At 38.7% G+C, this 14,478-nt stretch overlaps 1 protein-coding gene across 1 annotated transcript in view; it reads left to right on the forward strand.

Annotated features, from left to right (window-relative positions):
- The first annotated feature begins 2,948 nt into the window (after positions 1-2,948).
- Positions 2,949-14,478, forward strand: part of LOC114471970 (retinoic acid receptor beta-like) — a 128,129-nt gene continuing 116,599 nt past the window's right edge. Inside the window, exon 1 of the mRNA XM_028460976.1 lies at positions 2,949-3,261. Coding sequence (XP_028316777.1) covers positions 3,105-3,261 — 157 coding nt within the window. The 5' untranslated portion in view covers positions 2,949-3,104. The remainder of the gene's footprint in view (positions 3,262-14,478) is intronic.

Genomic DNA, 14,478 nt, shown 5'->3' on the forward strand with positions numbered 1-14,478 from the left:
CTGATTATTGAGATTCAGTATTTTTAGTAATTTATATATATATATATATATATATATATATATATATATATATATATATATAGTATGAATTTGTTACGCAAAAGCATAATTGCTGCATTCCTGACTCAGTCTTGCTGCAATATATTACAGCATATACAATAATTTAGAATCATCAAAGTGCAAAGAATTCATTTTATAGTACAACACTGATTTACCTGACAGAAATCATTCAAACTTGAATGATAAGATGTATTTTATGTAATGCTCATTGTTGTTAGTATTTTGTATGTATTGAATGAGCTTCTTTTGTCAAGTGTCTGAAGTGTTTTGCTTTTTTTTTTTTTTTTTTTTTTTTTTTTTTTACCTTGTCTGCACATGCTTTCGAAGGTTAACACTACAAGAAGTGCAATCTTTTGACAGCAATGCATATTTTATTATTGCAATTAAATAAATTTATTTATTTCATTGCATAATTGTGACCGTCACCAGCCCTCCCTAGGGAAGGGTAAGAAATACTTTATTAAAGGGAGGATGTAAAAAAGAGAGGGCAGTGTTACACCAAGGTGAGGGGTTGGAGGGGGGTGGGGAAGTTAGCAGGGAAGAGGGATACAAGATAGGATATGGAATGGGTGAGGAATAGTTTTAAGTGATGCGATGTGAAATTGTGGTTGTGTATATTGTGTTTATTGTTGTGTTGTCAAGCCAGTTTGGTGACCAGTGTGTGGTTTAGGAATAATGGTGGTGGCTGTGAACAGAGGAAGAGGTGAGTGGAAATTCCATAAAACAGGTATTTGGGAACAACGTGTCTAAGGTTGAGCCCAGTATGAGTGTTATCCCACAGCCCAAGGCCAGTGCATCCATGACAAATGTATTTCCAAGTACCGCCACTGCAAAACCCAAGAGCCGCCCCCGGGCCCGAAGAAGCAGTCAGGCCAGCAGCAAGAGCAGGCAGCCTAAGGGCCCCCGGCGACCACCCCACGGCCAAGCAGTCCCCCGAACGCCCCCAAGATCCCAAGCCGAGAGGCAGCCATCGCCCCCCCATACACACCCGAGAAAGCCCCAAGGAGCCAAGGACCCAGCGCACCACGCCACCGATCCCACCCCCAACCCCCAGACCCCCCACCCCATCGACCCCCCCACCCCCCCACCCCACCCCCGCGCCTAACCCCCCGAGGGGAGGGCCCAGAGAACTCCCTGCCCGAGGCCCCAGCGGAGGAGCCGAAGCCCACACCCAGCAGACGACCAGAACCGCGCCGAACAGGCAGCCAGTGGGCACCCGCCGGCGAGCCCAGAGCCAGCAGGGGCCCGACCCCAGGCCAGAAGGACCCGGAACGGATGCAGCACCAGGAGCAGCCCGCCCAGGGAGGACGACCACACCCCAAGCCGCATAAGGCACCAGGGGGCCGCTGGGAGTCTCCCCGCCGGCCCCCAGGCACCCCAACCTAGCCCCCCACGGCGCCCCAGATCACCCTTCACTGATGCCGCCCGCGCCACGAGCTTCAATTCTTTTTTTTTTTTTAAAGCCAGGGCCCCCTCCAAGGGCCAAGCCAGACCGCCCCGCCGGGATGTGGCCCCCTATTCCGGCCCCCGACACCCTACCTCACGGGGCTGAAGTGTTTTGCTGGTGAGCTACACTTTTGGGGATGTGAGTATCTGTTGATCTGAGATGCATGATGGATATGCAGGCTGTGTTCAGAGTTTTGAACATGTGACTTCAGTGTAGATCAATGCTTGTTAGCAATTGAAGAAAAGAAAAAAAACACTGAAAAGCAATAAACCCTTTAATCCATAAATCATTGACTGACTCTGTGATGTAATACATTATTACACTATTAGGGGAAAATGTTCTGGCTGCTCCACAATGTAATACCTGAAACTTTTTACGTTTTGGGCTCAGCATCTTGTTATCATATTATTGACCAGCTGTAACATTTTGGGTTTTATTACATTTTTTACAACTCGAGTCTTGTTCAATTTTGGGTTGCTGTTGCATATCGAGCTCTAACTATGGAGGACCAAACCCACCAAAATTAAAATTAAATAAATAATTAAATAAACGTGGGAAAAAAGGAAAAATTAAAATTAAATACAAATAAATAAATATAAGTGGGAAAAAATACAAACGTTGAAATATAAATACATCATTAAATAAATAAATGCAAAGAAAATGAAAAATTAAAAAAATATTTAGTCAAATTATTGAACATAGATTGTTAAACAAAAGGGGAAAAATATAATGTACTTTTATTTTACTTTTATTTATTTAATCATTTATTTTATGTAAAAATGTTCTTGTTTTGTTCTTATTGCTACTTTTTTTTTTTTTTTTTTTTTTTTTTTTTTTAATTTTGGCAGCTTTGGGACAAGCCTTGTTCTTTGTCGTGCGTAAAGTGCAGTAGCAACAGTCCTAGCGCACAGACACACGTTGCTGTCCCACTACAACTGAAACTATGGGTTCATACTTCCCATCATAAACATTGTGATGGTTTGGTGTGCAGGTTCTCCTCCTGCGCTTCTTCTCTCCGCCTTGTTCTGCGCTGCGGAGCCGCAGTGATGTCAGCCCGCCTGGGTCATTTGAAGGTCAGCAGCCCGGGATGGGTTCACTCAAAGTTCACTGGCATATATTAGGCAATTCAATCTTTCATTCTCTATGGCAAACCAGTTGGGAATGAGCCGCGCGGGGGGACGCGGAGCCGCCGATTCGTCATCACGGAGGGGATCAGCGCTGCTTTTTAAACGCGCTCCTGCTCTTTATGGATAATAGAGAAGAGAAAAAGATCCTCCGGTCCGGGAGGCTTCCCGCTGCTGTCTGTCGGTGCACCGGGACCAGGACCGGGTCTGAGGCAGTATCAGTGCAAACATCCCAGAGAAGTCCCGTCACACGGAACAGGAAAATGAGCGATTTGGTCCCAAATTAGTGCTGATCCCGGAGCAGGACGAAAGAAAGAAGAGCTGAGAATTCTCCACAGCGAGAGGAAGAAGAAGAAGAAGAGGAGGAGGGGGAGGGGGAGCAGAGAGGAGTTTGATGGAGTTGTTGCTCATGTCGGTGATTTTTCTCCATAACGCACTGCACAAACAGAGCTGAAAGACGGGACGCCGACATCATGTTTGACTGCATGGACGTGCTGGCCGTGAGTCCCGGACAGATGTTGGACTTCTACACGTCCAGTCCGTCCTCGTGCATGCTGCAGGAGAAAGCCCTGAAAGCCTGCCTCAGTGGACTGGCGCACCGAGAGTGGCAGCACCGGCGGAGCGCACACTGTAGGTCACAACTTATTCATCTGCTTCTCCTCATTCTTCTGCTTTTTCTGCTGCTGTTACTGTGATGATTGTATAATTAACACAAAATATAATAATAACAAGTTGCCTTAAATAACCCTCAGTGGGTTAAAAAAAAAAAAAAAAACCTCAATCTATCACCGTAGAAATAGAAATATTAACATTTTGACAGAGGTTTCAGCTTTATTTTAATTTTGATAGTAAAAAATATAAAATAAATTATTATGACTAATGTTATATGGTGAAAATTGCCATATACTGTAGCTGTTTAGTTTTATTTATTTATTTATTTTATTTCCTGGCTTCGTGCATGTTGCGCCCGGTCTCGGGCTGATGGATGTCCGGGCCACAGGCTGACAGCAGAGCGACCTGCAGCTCTGACACTGATTTAGACAAACGAGCCACTTGTTCTCTGTGAGATCACAGGCCTGCTGTCACACTGTGACTGATGCACTTGTTTAGAGGATGATGCTTTTAAAAGGCAGTGCAGCGATTTCTGGGAGTTGTGGCTTTTAAGTAAAAAAAAAAAAAAAAAGTTGCAATGGTTAACTCTTCCTCTCTGCATGTGCAATAAAAACCTGCTTTTGTGTCAATCCTCATCTGACAAAACTCTCAGTGGCTTCACCTCAGCCTCTGCTCAAGGGCACTTCAACCCAACAAGGGAGTGTGCAACCTTTAACCTGCAGAAGAAACTCAAATGCAGTAATGAAGTGGTAGAAACCTGCAACCACACAATGCCCATGTTAGACTGTGTCGTTTTGAAATACTATTCTCATTAAGCTTAGGGACAACCTGTGATCATTTTAGATCATAAGAATAACCTGCTGCAGTAATATTTACATTTACGTACATATTCACACCTAAATATATGTTCCTTAATGTTCACTGACCTCGTAGAAATAAATAAATAGAATTTACATTTTGTTCCTACTCAAGTCATCTTCAGGTTGGTTTTTAGCTTCATTACCAGCCAGGAAACTTCCACAAAGATCATTTTCTCACTATTTAATAAGAAACTTCAGGGACATAGATGAATTTAAAACAGGTCAGATTTGTATAAAGTAATGAATAAATAATTACCCAGCAACATCCAAAAAAATTCATAATTAGCCTGGGGAACATATATATTTTACGAGAGAATTATAATTTTAAACAGCTTACCATCTATTCAACTCTAAAGAAATTAGAGTTTTCTGTTTATGGTGCTAAATTATGGTATACAAATTAAAACTATTTAAAAGCAACTATAAACCAACTTCTATAGATAACCAAAACTAATTTGATACCTCTTTTTTAAAATGATTTATCTAGATAGTTTGTATTTAAGAATAATTTATATTTAAGTGAAATTTTTTATTAATGATTGCATGATTTTATGGTTTAGGTTTTTATAGATAATCAAATTATATATTGGCAAAGGGGCTTTGCTTCAGTTCTTTCAGAACATGCACTTCATCAAATTGTACCTTTTTAACTTTTCTCGATTACATTTACTGTTTGTTTTGTGCATGTTTAAGGAAAAATCGAATTAAAATCAAAAACTCTTCTGCACAAAGCATTTATGTGTTGCCTATACACGCTGTATCAATTAAAATTCTGTTTGATCCCTGCAGACAAATTGATTTCTAGTAATTCACAAAATATATATTTTTTTAAATATCATCTAATCAAGTTTTATTAATTCATACTTTTGATCCTTTACATTTTTTAAAAATCAGATTCCCATGTTTATGCAGCATTAAGCGCTCAGCGACAGGGCCGTATGCAAAGTTTCAATACCTGAGGGGATTGTTTACCTTATTTTACAAGAAGACTGAATATTTTTTATGCCATAAAATTAGATGTGGTGAATGTAGTGCAGATTTTTATTTTTGTGGCTGTTTTTTTGTTTGTTTTGTTGTTTTTTTAATAATGGGGTGTTCATCAACGCTCTGATAGTCGCTTGCACACTTGCAATTATTTTTCCTATCAGAAGGCACCTGATAAAAGATCCTTGATCATGTTTAAGATTTAAAATAAACACAGTGTTATCAGTGAAATTAGTTTTAGAGTTACACAACAAACCAAACCAATTAAAGGGAGTCTGGCTTACGATGTAAAGCATGGCGTAACATATTAGGTAAGTTACCTTTAAATAGTCTAAAACCTGTTGATTATATTCTATTTTTCAATTTTATATTTATTTCAAACGTAGCTAATTTAGATTTTTATCACCATTCGTGCACTTCATATTTTCACATCCAAACAGTTATAAATTGTTTATTTTAAATGTTGTTATTAATGCACAAGAATAGAGACTATGTAAGGACTATTTTTCTTTTTTGGAAAAAAAAAAAAAATTAAGTTAATGAATATATTCAAAATGTGGTTCAGAGGCAGTTTAAAGTACCGATAGCATTTTCACCTGTTACAGTTGATTTTTACTTTTATTTATTTTTATTCAATGATAAAAGCATATTAAAGTAATGATTTAAACCTAAAAGTCATATTTGTTGCCAAATGTTTTATTCTGAAAAACTGATAAATGTGTGTATTTACCAATTTTGGTGTTTAAAAATCCTCCCCTCTCTTTTTAAGTCCCTACGCTGTTTAGGAGGAAGAGTTTTAAAGCATTTATGTTGGGCAATCCACAAATAAAAATATTTAAATAATCCTTATACATACCCTGTAACTATTAAACTCAGGATGGAACCGAGCCTTTGTTTCAGGCCTTGTTAGCTTCATCAGCCTTCATCAAGTTGAATATAGACGAGCCAACATGGCCTCTCAGTTAACATAATGTTTGCTTTACATCACTGCAGCCATTTAATTTTCAATAAGCCATCAAACTATACCCGAGCGGCTCGCTGAGGCGCATGCTTTTCATTTGCCGTGCAATTGGCGCCCATGCTAGCCTTTTTACGCTGGACTCGTGAGGTGTTAAATGAGAAGAAAAACCACTGCGTTGATCTTTGACTTTCACTGTTTCACAGCTTTTTTTCTCACTAAGAACTGATCCTGGGTGTGTATAGCCCCGCGCCGGCCTTTTGTACCCCCCCACTGCCTGGCCTGGCCTTTCCCTGTTTGAATGCGCCGCTATTTGAATAAGACTTAGATTTGAGAAAGACTCTCCCAGGGTGAATTTATTCCTTTATTTATTCAGAATAATGGAAACCTCCTGAGTGTTAATTAGCTGAATTGACAACAAGCGTACCATTAATGCGCTTCCTCTTCCAGTTTGGATGTTAATTAAGAGCGATCAAGGAGCTCCTTTGCACAGATAGAACAGGGGCTGGATAGCTCATAGATAGCTCATGGATAGCTCCAACCCTGCACCAGTTCTCATCCCATTACAATAAAAAGCCTCAATTATAAAGAAATCTAAATCATTTGGTCCCGCCTTGGTTACCCAGAGAGCATCTCTACGCACTATTGTATTTAGTGCAGCTGTGAACTATTTCCCCTCTCACATCTGTTTGGTTGATTTATTTTTGGAGTTTTCACTTAAGATAGAAAATACTTTGTGTTGGCTTTTCATTTTTTTTTCCAAATATTCAAACACAAACGATAAAAATGGAAAGTAAAACAAAAGTGAATGAGTCTTATGCCTGATACTTAAAATGTATTTATCGGTTGTATTAAGAAAACCTAGCTGTAATGTAATGTATAAACATTTGTTATATATTTATGTGTTGTAATGAACAAGTGGTTCAGAATGTTTCGACTGCTTTTAAATCTAAAAAAAAAAAAGCTCTGGTTCAAAGACATGTTTAGCTGTTGGTGTATTAGTTGAACTGGTGACCATTTTACCTGGTGACACGTTGTGGCAAATTCATTGCATATCCAATGAAACGCTGCGCAGAGTTTTGTGCAAAACCTGAGGGTGATTGTCCAGTTGTCGGTAAATAAAGGTTTTACAAATTCTGTTTTGGGACAATATTACACATTTCCAAGGTTTTTGTTGTTTTTTTTTATAAATTGTAAAATTGATAACAGGACGTTTAATTTGCCTTGTCTGCACATGCTGTCGAAGGTCAACAGTAGTATAATTTTTTTGTGACAGCAATGCATGTTTTATTATTGCAATTAAATGAATGAATTTATTTTATTGCATAATTGTGACTATCACCAGCCTTCCCTAAGAGAATATGAAAAGAGAAGGAAGTGTTACAACTAGGTGAGGAGGAATGTAACAGGGAAGAGGGAGTCAGGGTAAGAAAATGGGAGGGGTGGGTAAGAGTCGACTTTTTTAAGGCGAGAGTGCAATGTGATGTTATCGTTGTGCATATTGTGTTGTGTAATCAGTTAAACCAGTCTGGTAACAAGTGTGGAGAAATTGAAGCCGGTGACACAGCACCCAGTATAATGGTGGTGGTGGTGAACAGAGGGGAGGAGTGAGTGGTTATACCTAAAACTGATATTTGGGATCAACGTGTCTAAGGTTAAACCCAGTACGAGCTTATCCCAAAGCCCAAGGCCAGTGCATCCATGACCGATGTCTGTGCAAGAACCGCTTCTGCAAACAAAGGCGCCGCCCCGGGCTCGAAAGTGCAGCCAGGCCGGCAGCAGCAAGGAGCCAAGGAGCCCCAGACCACCCCCCCACGACGAAGCAGCCCCCCATAAGCCCCAGAGATCTCAGGCCAAGAGGCAGCCACTGTTTATTTTTGGTAGTAATTTAAATCCTGCCATGGTTCCCTTGCATACATGTACACATTTTAAAAGAAAGAGACCAAATCTTGCTCAATTGGAACTTAATTTATTTTCCACAAAGATATCTAAATAAAATAAAAGGTTTGTCAAAATGTCAAATTATTTCATAAATAAAATAAAACCTATTAATTCAATTCAAAATAAAGAAATTATGAGGCTCTAAGTATAGTTCACAAACTCAAAAAAAGTGGCATGCCAAATGTACATAATAGGTAGAAACCACAACCGGAACTATAAAGTGGCTGGGCGTTGATCAGAAATGGCATGACTAAGAACATATGGATGATGTTTAATGTACCTTCATAAACTGCTGACCTGAAATCAGTACAGTACTGTGATTTAAAATACCATTTTTTAAATATTTTACTTAGTAACGGTTGAGTGTATAAACATAATGAATTACTTTACCTTTTTAAAACGTACTTAAAGGTATTGTGGACGATGTTTAAAAAAAGAAACGCCCTCTCCACATTTTGAAAAAAAACGTGCATGCACAACACGCCTACGTGTGCGGGAGAGCGTGCACGAGCCCCGTGTTCCTCGTGCTTTGTTTACGAGTTGGTGTGGACATCGATCATACAAGCTTACCTTACAAAAGAAGATTTGCACTTTTCCCACTATGTCAGACTCATCACCGGTAAGTGAAAATCCATTTTCAAAGGACCCGGTGCTCACCGGGCACGAGCACATACGACGGCCTTTTGTGAACATGATTGACAATTAGGAGGACCAATAGTCTTGATGATCCACCCGGAAGCTAAACATCGTCTACTATACCTTTAAGTACAAGTAAAATGACTGATTTAGAAATATACTCAAAAAAGTAGAAGTATCCATAATAGCAACTCAATTACAGTATCATGAGTACTTGTAATCCATTACTTTCACCTCTAGTTTTATTGATATGGCCAATCAGTGTTCATGGCATTTTTGTGTGAACTTTGGGAGAAAAAAATAAAGGGCATAATGCCAGTTCTTAAATCCTCAACCAAAGTGTTTGGCTTGCAATAAGCACAGGTATTATCCAGTTTAAAGCCTGTTTATCCTGTTCCAGGCACTGCAGCATATCCAACCTTACGCATAAATATACAGCAGTGCTATAAAAACATTTCTTTAACTCACTAAACTACTTCTGGTAAAGTCAGAATCATTCAATGAAACAAGTGATAAAAAAAAAAAAAACTGTTGTAACGTGTCGTCTCAAGCTACATTCTGCTAGCCTGGAATCCATTTTAATTTCCTTGTATTATGTAATGCTTAATACAGGCGATAGTCTGGAAGCACACACAAGGCGTTTGAGTTCTGGGGGAGGCGGGCGGGGGGCTCTTCTTCTTGTGGTTTCAATGATATATCCAAGTCTTTTAAAACAGAGCAGAGCACAGCTGCTTGGCGCAGGGGATATGACAATTTTTCTTGTATGGCTCTGACTGGCTCAATCTACTCTGGATCGAGGAAGTGAGCAGAAATGACAGTATTAGACGCACTTTCTTACAAAAAGTAAGAGAGTGGGTGTTGCTTTGCCAGGCTAATATTCTACGCCCCGTTCAGTTCAAGTCCAAGACAGAGAAGAGCAACTTCTACCACAATCTGATGCTCAGATTAGCAACATTCATGTCAGCATTTAGGATAATGACCAATCTCAAGGATTCAAGGATTTTAAATTATCATTATGTGCATGAACATGTACATAATGAAATAAGATTCCCAAGTTCCCCATTAAGCCCTTGACGGTCATTCCATGTCATTTCAACAAATTTTAGGACATCCCAAGCAAATCATCTCAGGAACTACATCACATAGGAAACTGAAATTTGGTATAGTAATATAGCTCCACCTACTCCCTCAGAATATGAAAAAAGATCTGCTATACATCCTATGTGGTAGATATGCCAGCCCCTCAAAATTTGAAAAAAGTTTGTCTGTGTTTAGGTCTGGAACATGTTTGGGCCTTCAGTAAACTTACTGTATCATATGTCTCAGCTCTCTGTAATTTGATCAACTTTGAGCTATGAACATAGACTGTTCACATCACTAATGATTAGTTACATATATGCATTGGTTCTTGGGTCTCTTGAAATCCGAAAAAAATACTTTTTTTTCCTTTGTTTTACTATTTTCATTAGCCCATAACTGCATGTGGAAAAATCTGATCTCTGGTTTAATTTATAGTTTAAAGGTTACTCTTTCTTGCAATATATGCAATAATTGTTTTTCTGATATATATATATATCAGAAAAACAATTATAAATAAATAAAATAAAATAATTAATTAATAGAGTAAAGAATGATACTATCAAAGAATAGAAAAAGACCAGTAATATAAATAGAATATATATAAAAATAATACAAATATACAAAACAAGCCGAGCATTAACACGGAACAACAAAGGCTTTGTGTGTTTTTTGTTGTCACGTAAGATTTTGGAGTCATTGTGTGTATTTTTGTTTAGGGTTTTGTTTTTTATTCTTACCTCTTATAAAGTGATAGATTATCTCATCCTCAGCTTTATCTCTTCTATTCATGTCTATCCCGGTCTTTGTCTCACAGTTTTTATGAAAGGTTTTGCAGGCTTGTGCACACCTGTTGTGTTCTCTGCCACGTCTTTCCCCTCAGTGACCCTGGGGTCATCACAGGGTCAACGGGGTGAGTTCAAACACATGAGCACCAGTGAAGGTTAAGCCACAAACAGCCTTTCCATCAGGAACAGGATTTTAAGAGGCTGATGAAACGCAGACCCTCACCTCTCCTCTTCCATTTCCTCACCAGACGTCAACATTATTTTTCTTTGCTTTGAGTGTTTAAAGCTGTTCCTGGTATTCCTGGGTGGGGTCCATCAGAGCCAGAGTAGAAACCTAGCCTCCAGTTCGCTGTACTCTCTGTGAACTCTGACCATTTCCTCTGACTGGGCCCTCGCTAAACTAGCTGTACACTCAGCACTCTCATGTAGAGAGAGCAAATCCCTTTCCAGCTGATGGGAACAGGGAGGAGGAAGAGGAGGAGGGCACGAGTCATCAGCTGGGACTAATATTCCTCCACACAAACGCATAATCTTTCAGATTGGAAAATAATCCCTATGCATAAATTAAGGTTGGGTGATATATTGAGTTTTTAATAAATATTGATATAGTTTTTTAAGAGATATAGCATAGGTTCTATATCGTAATATTGTTTTTTGTCTTCTGTAGAGCCGTCAGTATGCCTTTTTCTCCTCTGTCTATCTTAACCCCCACCCCCCCCGCTCTGTTCCTGAGTGAAACTCAAACCACGCGCTGACCAAACACCCCCCTCCTCCTCTCACTCACCTCTGCAGCCGCAGTGACAACATTATGAGACACAGTCGAACGAAGAGTAAATAAAAAATGAATAAAAAAAAGAATAATGGTTAAAAAAATTGGAAATGATTTGGCGTCAGAGTGTCACTGTGTGCGAGTGAATAAGTGCATACACACTACACGTTTATTGTAAGCAGGGGAAACTCGAACTCTGCTTCTATTTGGTGGTAATAGAAAAGTAACATAAAACTCCGTCTATGAGCTCAGTACAAATCAGGAAGTAGGCAGGTCTGACTCAACTCTGACCTTACGTTACCATGGCTCCCTTACAGGGACAGTCAGAAGGCTATCAACGCATGTGTTAGTAGTGGTAACTGTTATATTATGATACTTTGACTAATAGTATCTGATAAATTAACAATTGTCAGTAATAATAGATAAATAATTTATAAGTAATTGTAATTATTTAAAAAAAAAACTGCAGCAGTTTGGTCAGCTGAAGTTGTTTTTAAAATGTGCATAAATGCACATAATTTGTGTTTTTTTTAATAAATGATAATATTGTTCTCTACACTTATGTTAATAAAGGTCACTGTGTGACATTTGGCATGTGGCTTTAACTGTCTTGAAATATTGTAAAATAATGGTTTTTGAGAGTTACTGTGGGGTTTGCCTCTGAAAAAAGAAACTAACAGGTACGCTATGCTATAATAGTTAGGAGAAACCCCCATTACATCACAGAGAAAATTTCAATATATATGGAGTATTGCCATTCGATTGTATGCATCAAAGCATCATCTCAAGGCAAGCGCAAAAAAAAAAAAAAAAAAAAAATATATATATATGTATATATATATATATATATATATATATATATATATATCATGATATAGCTTGAAAATATTGAAGTGAATGTAATGGGTTCCTGAAATTACTATAATTTAGTTGCTTTTATGGGTTCTTTTACTTTTTTGAGTATATTTCTAAATCAGTAATTTTACTTGTACATAAGTAAGTTTTAAAATATGTGAAGTAATTTGTTACATTTCTACAACCCAACCGTTACTAAGTAAAATATTATTTTTGTTTTAAAATGACCAACAGACATTGTGAAACTACAAAAAATGAAGCCAGACAGCAATCAACTGCATCACATCATCGCCGTCCAACCAGATTAAACGTAATGCACAGCACCAAAACAGCATTAAATGCCGGTTATTTTCTCAGTTTCAGAGTTGAATTTTTTTATTTTGAATTACATTAATTGGTGCTATTTTATTTTAAAAATAATTGTATATTTTGACAAAGCTTTTATTTTATACAGATACCTATGTGTAAAATAAATTAAGTTCCAATTGTGCAAAATTTGGTCTCTTCCTTTTTGAGTTTTACTATTTTCAAGGGAACCGTGGCAGGATTTGTTACCAAAATAAACATGGGGGGTGAAATTAACTAGCAAATTTTACTTTGAGTACTATTTAATTGAGCTACCTTGTACTTGAGTATTTTATGTATGACATTCTTGTACTTGAGTACATTTTCAAGTTCAGTACTTCTACTTCTACTAGGATATATCAGTGAAAAGAACAGACACAAATAATTTGCAGTGAGGATGTGGAGCGTCTTTCTGCTCTGATCAGCTGCTGCTTGTGCGTGAGCCTCTTACTTGTCCTCACAGCAACGAGTGATGCGTGTTTTCATGTCTCTGAAACATCAGAAAACTTTCCAGTAACACAAGAAGTCCCTATATTTGTCACTAGTCTCTATGAGTGTGGAGTGTCTCACTATTCAACATACTTCAGCTTTAAGTGTTTGAATAAAGAAATGTTCAATAAATGTTGATGAAATGTTAACAAGAGATGGTTTGAGGTCTTTGTTGTATGAATAGTAGCATTGATCAAGTGATGTTAAATAATCGTTACCTGAAAAATTGATCTTTGGAATAATAGAAAAAATAATTGTTGGATTAATCGTTTGGGACAGCTCTAATCTCTAAGAAGTGTTTTTACTTCATTCCGATATTTTTTCTTTTGTTTCTTTGCCAGACAAGGATGACTTGATGTAATTTTTGTTCTGGTTTTTTATGGTAACAATACTCTGTGAGACATTCAATCTCTTCAGTTTCCGTGAAAAAGCCAAAATTTCAACATCCACCATTGTTTTGCCAACAACTTTCAATCCGTAAAAGCAGCAGAAAAGTCACTTTGGCAGAGTTTTTTGGGCCACACTGGAATCAGTGGTGGATGAGAACAACTTTTGGATTTAAATAGAGATTCAGTTTAAAAAAAGGTACATTTACATTTTTTAAATTAAAGTGCAGCAGCTTTAAGTGTTTGAAATAGAGAAAAGCAAAGGCTTACATCCAGTGGCTGGAGCTGCTGTGAGTGACACATCATGGTACGCTGATCTTATTATATGATGGAGACCTGATGAGATATGCACGTCCTGAACTCTTTATCTCATCAGTCAGACAAATCCTGATTTAACCCTTTAATCCTCACATGTTTTGATGAAACAATCCCCTCACTTCATTTACTGCTGCACACACTGGGTAAGAGATAGCATTTACAACAGAATAAGGTTCCCTCAGTTGTGCGTAACTGTTTTCCATGTCTCGGACTGGCTGTTTAATGCTCAAATCCAGTGTGAGCTATGTGTATCAGCTTGTTGCTGGTGCCATTGGCCTCAGTCCTAGTGGACAGGCCAATCAGAGGGGTTGTTTTCTCTAGTCTTTTCCCCCCATTCAGCTTGCAGCCTCCACCGGGGAGTGTGTGCTTTCCTGTTTGACCCCACCGTCAGGTTCAGCCAGGGGCTAAGGGTTCAGTCTGCTGCCTCTGCAGCCACAAATGCTTCCAGAGGCGGCGTGTGCACCAGTCTGTCACCAGCCTTTATTCCTCTAATGGAACTCTGTGTGTACGTTAGCATGCAGCTAAGTCCACTCGCAGTTTTATCACGCAGAAAATTGAAAAAGGTGCATCTACTCTATCAGGTGCATCCAATGACCGCCCCCACAATGACACACACACACACACTCAGGTGTAATGCATCTGCCTTTATGCATCCCATCTGTCTGCAAGTGGTCACACTGCTGCTCAGAAGCAGCCAGAAGCTTGAAATAGACGGAGGTGCTGGATTTAGGTGCTGTTGTCCTCAGAGTGGGACCAAAGTCCTTTTCCTCTCCATATAGATGATGGTCACCACCTCCCTGTTAAGGCTGATACTCATTGTCAGTCCTCC

Source organism: Gouania willdenowi, chromosome 11 (genome assembly GCF_900634775.1).
Source record: "Gouania willdenowi chromosome 11, fGouWil2.1, whole genome shotgun sequence".
NCBI classification, from domain to species: domain Eukaryota; kingdom Metazoa; phylum Chordata; class Actinopteri; order Blenniiformes; family Gobiesocidae; genus Gouania; species Gouania willdenowi.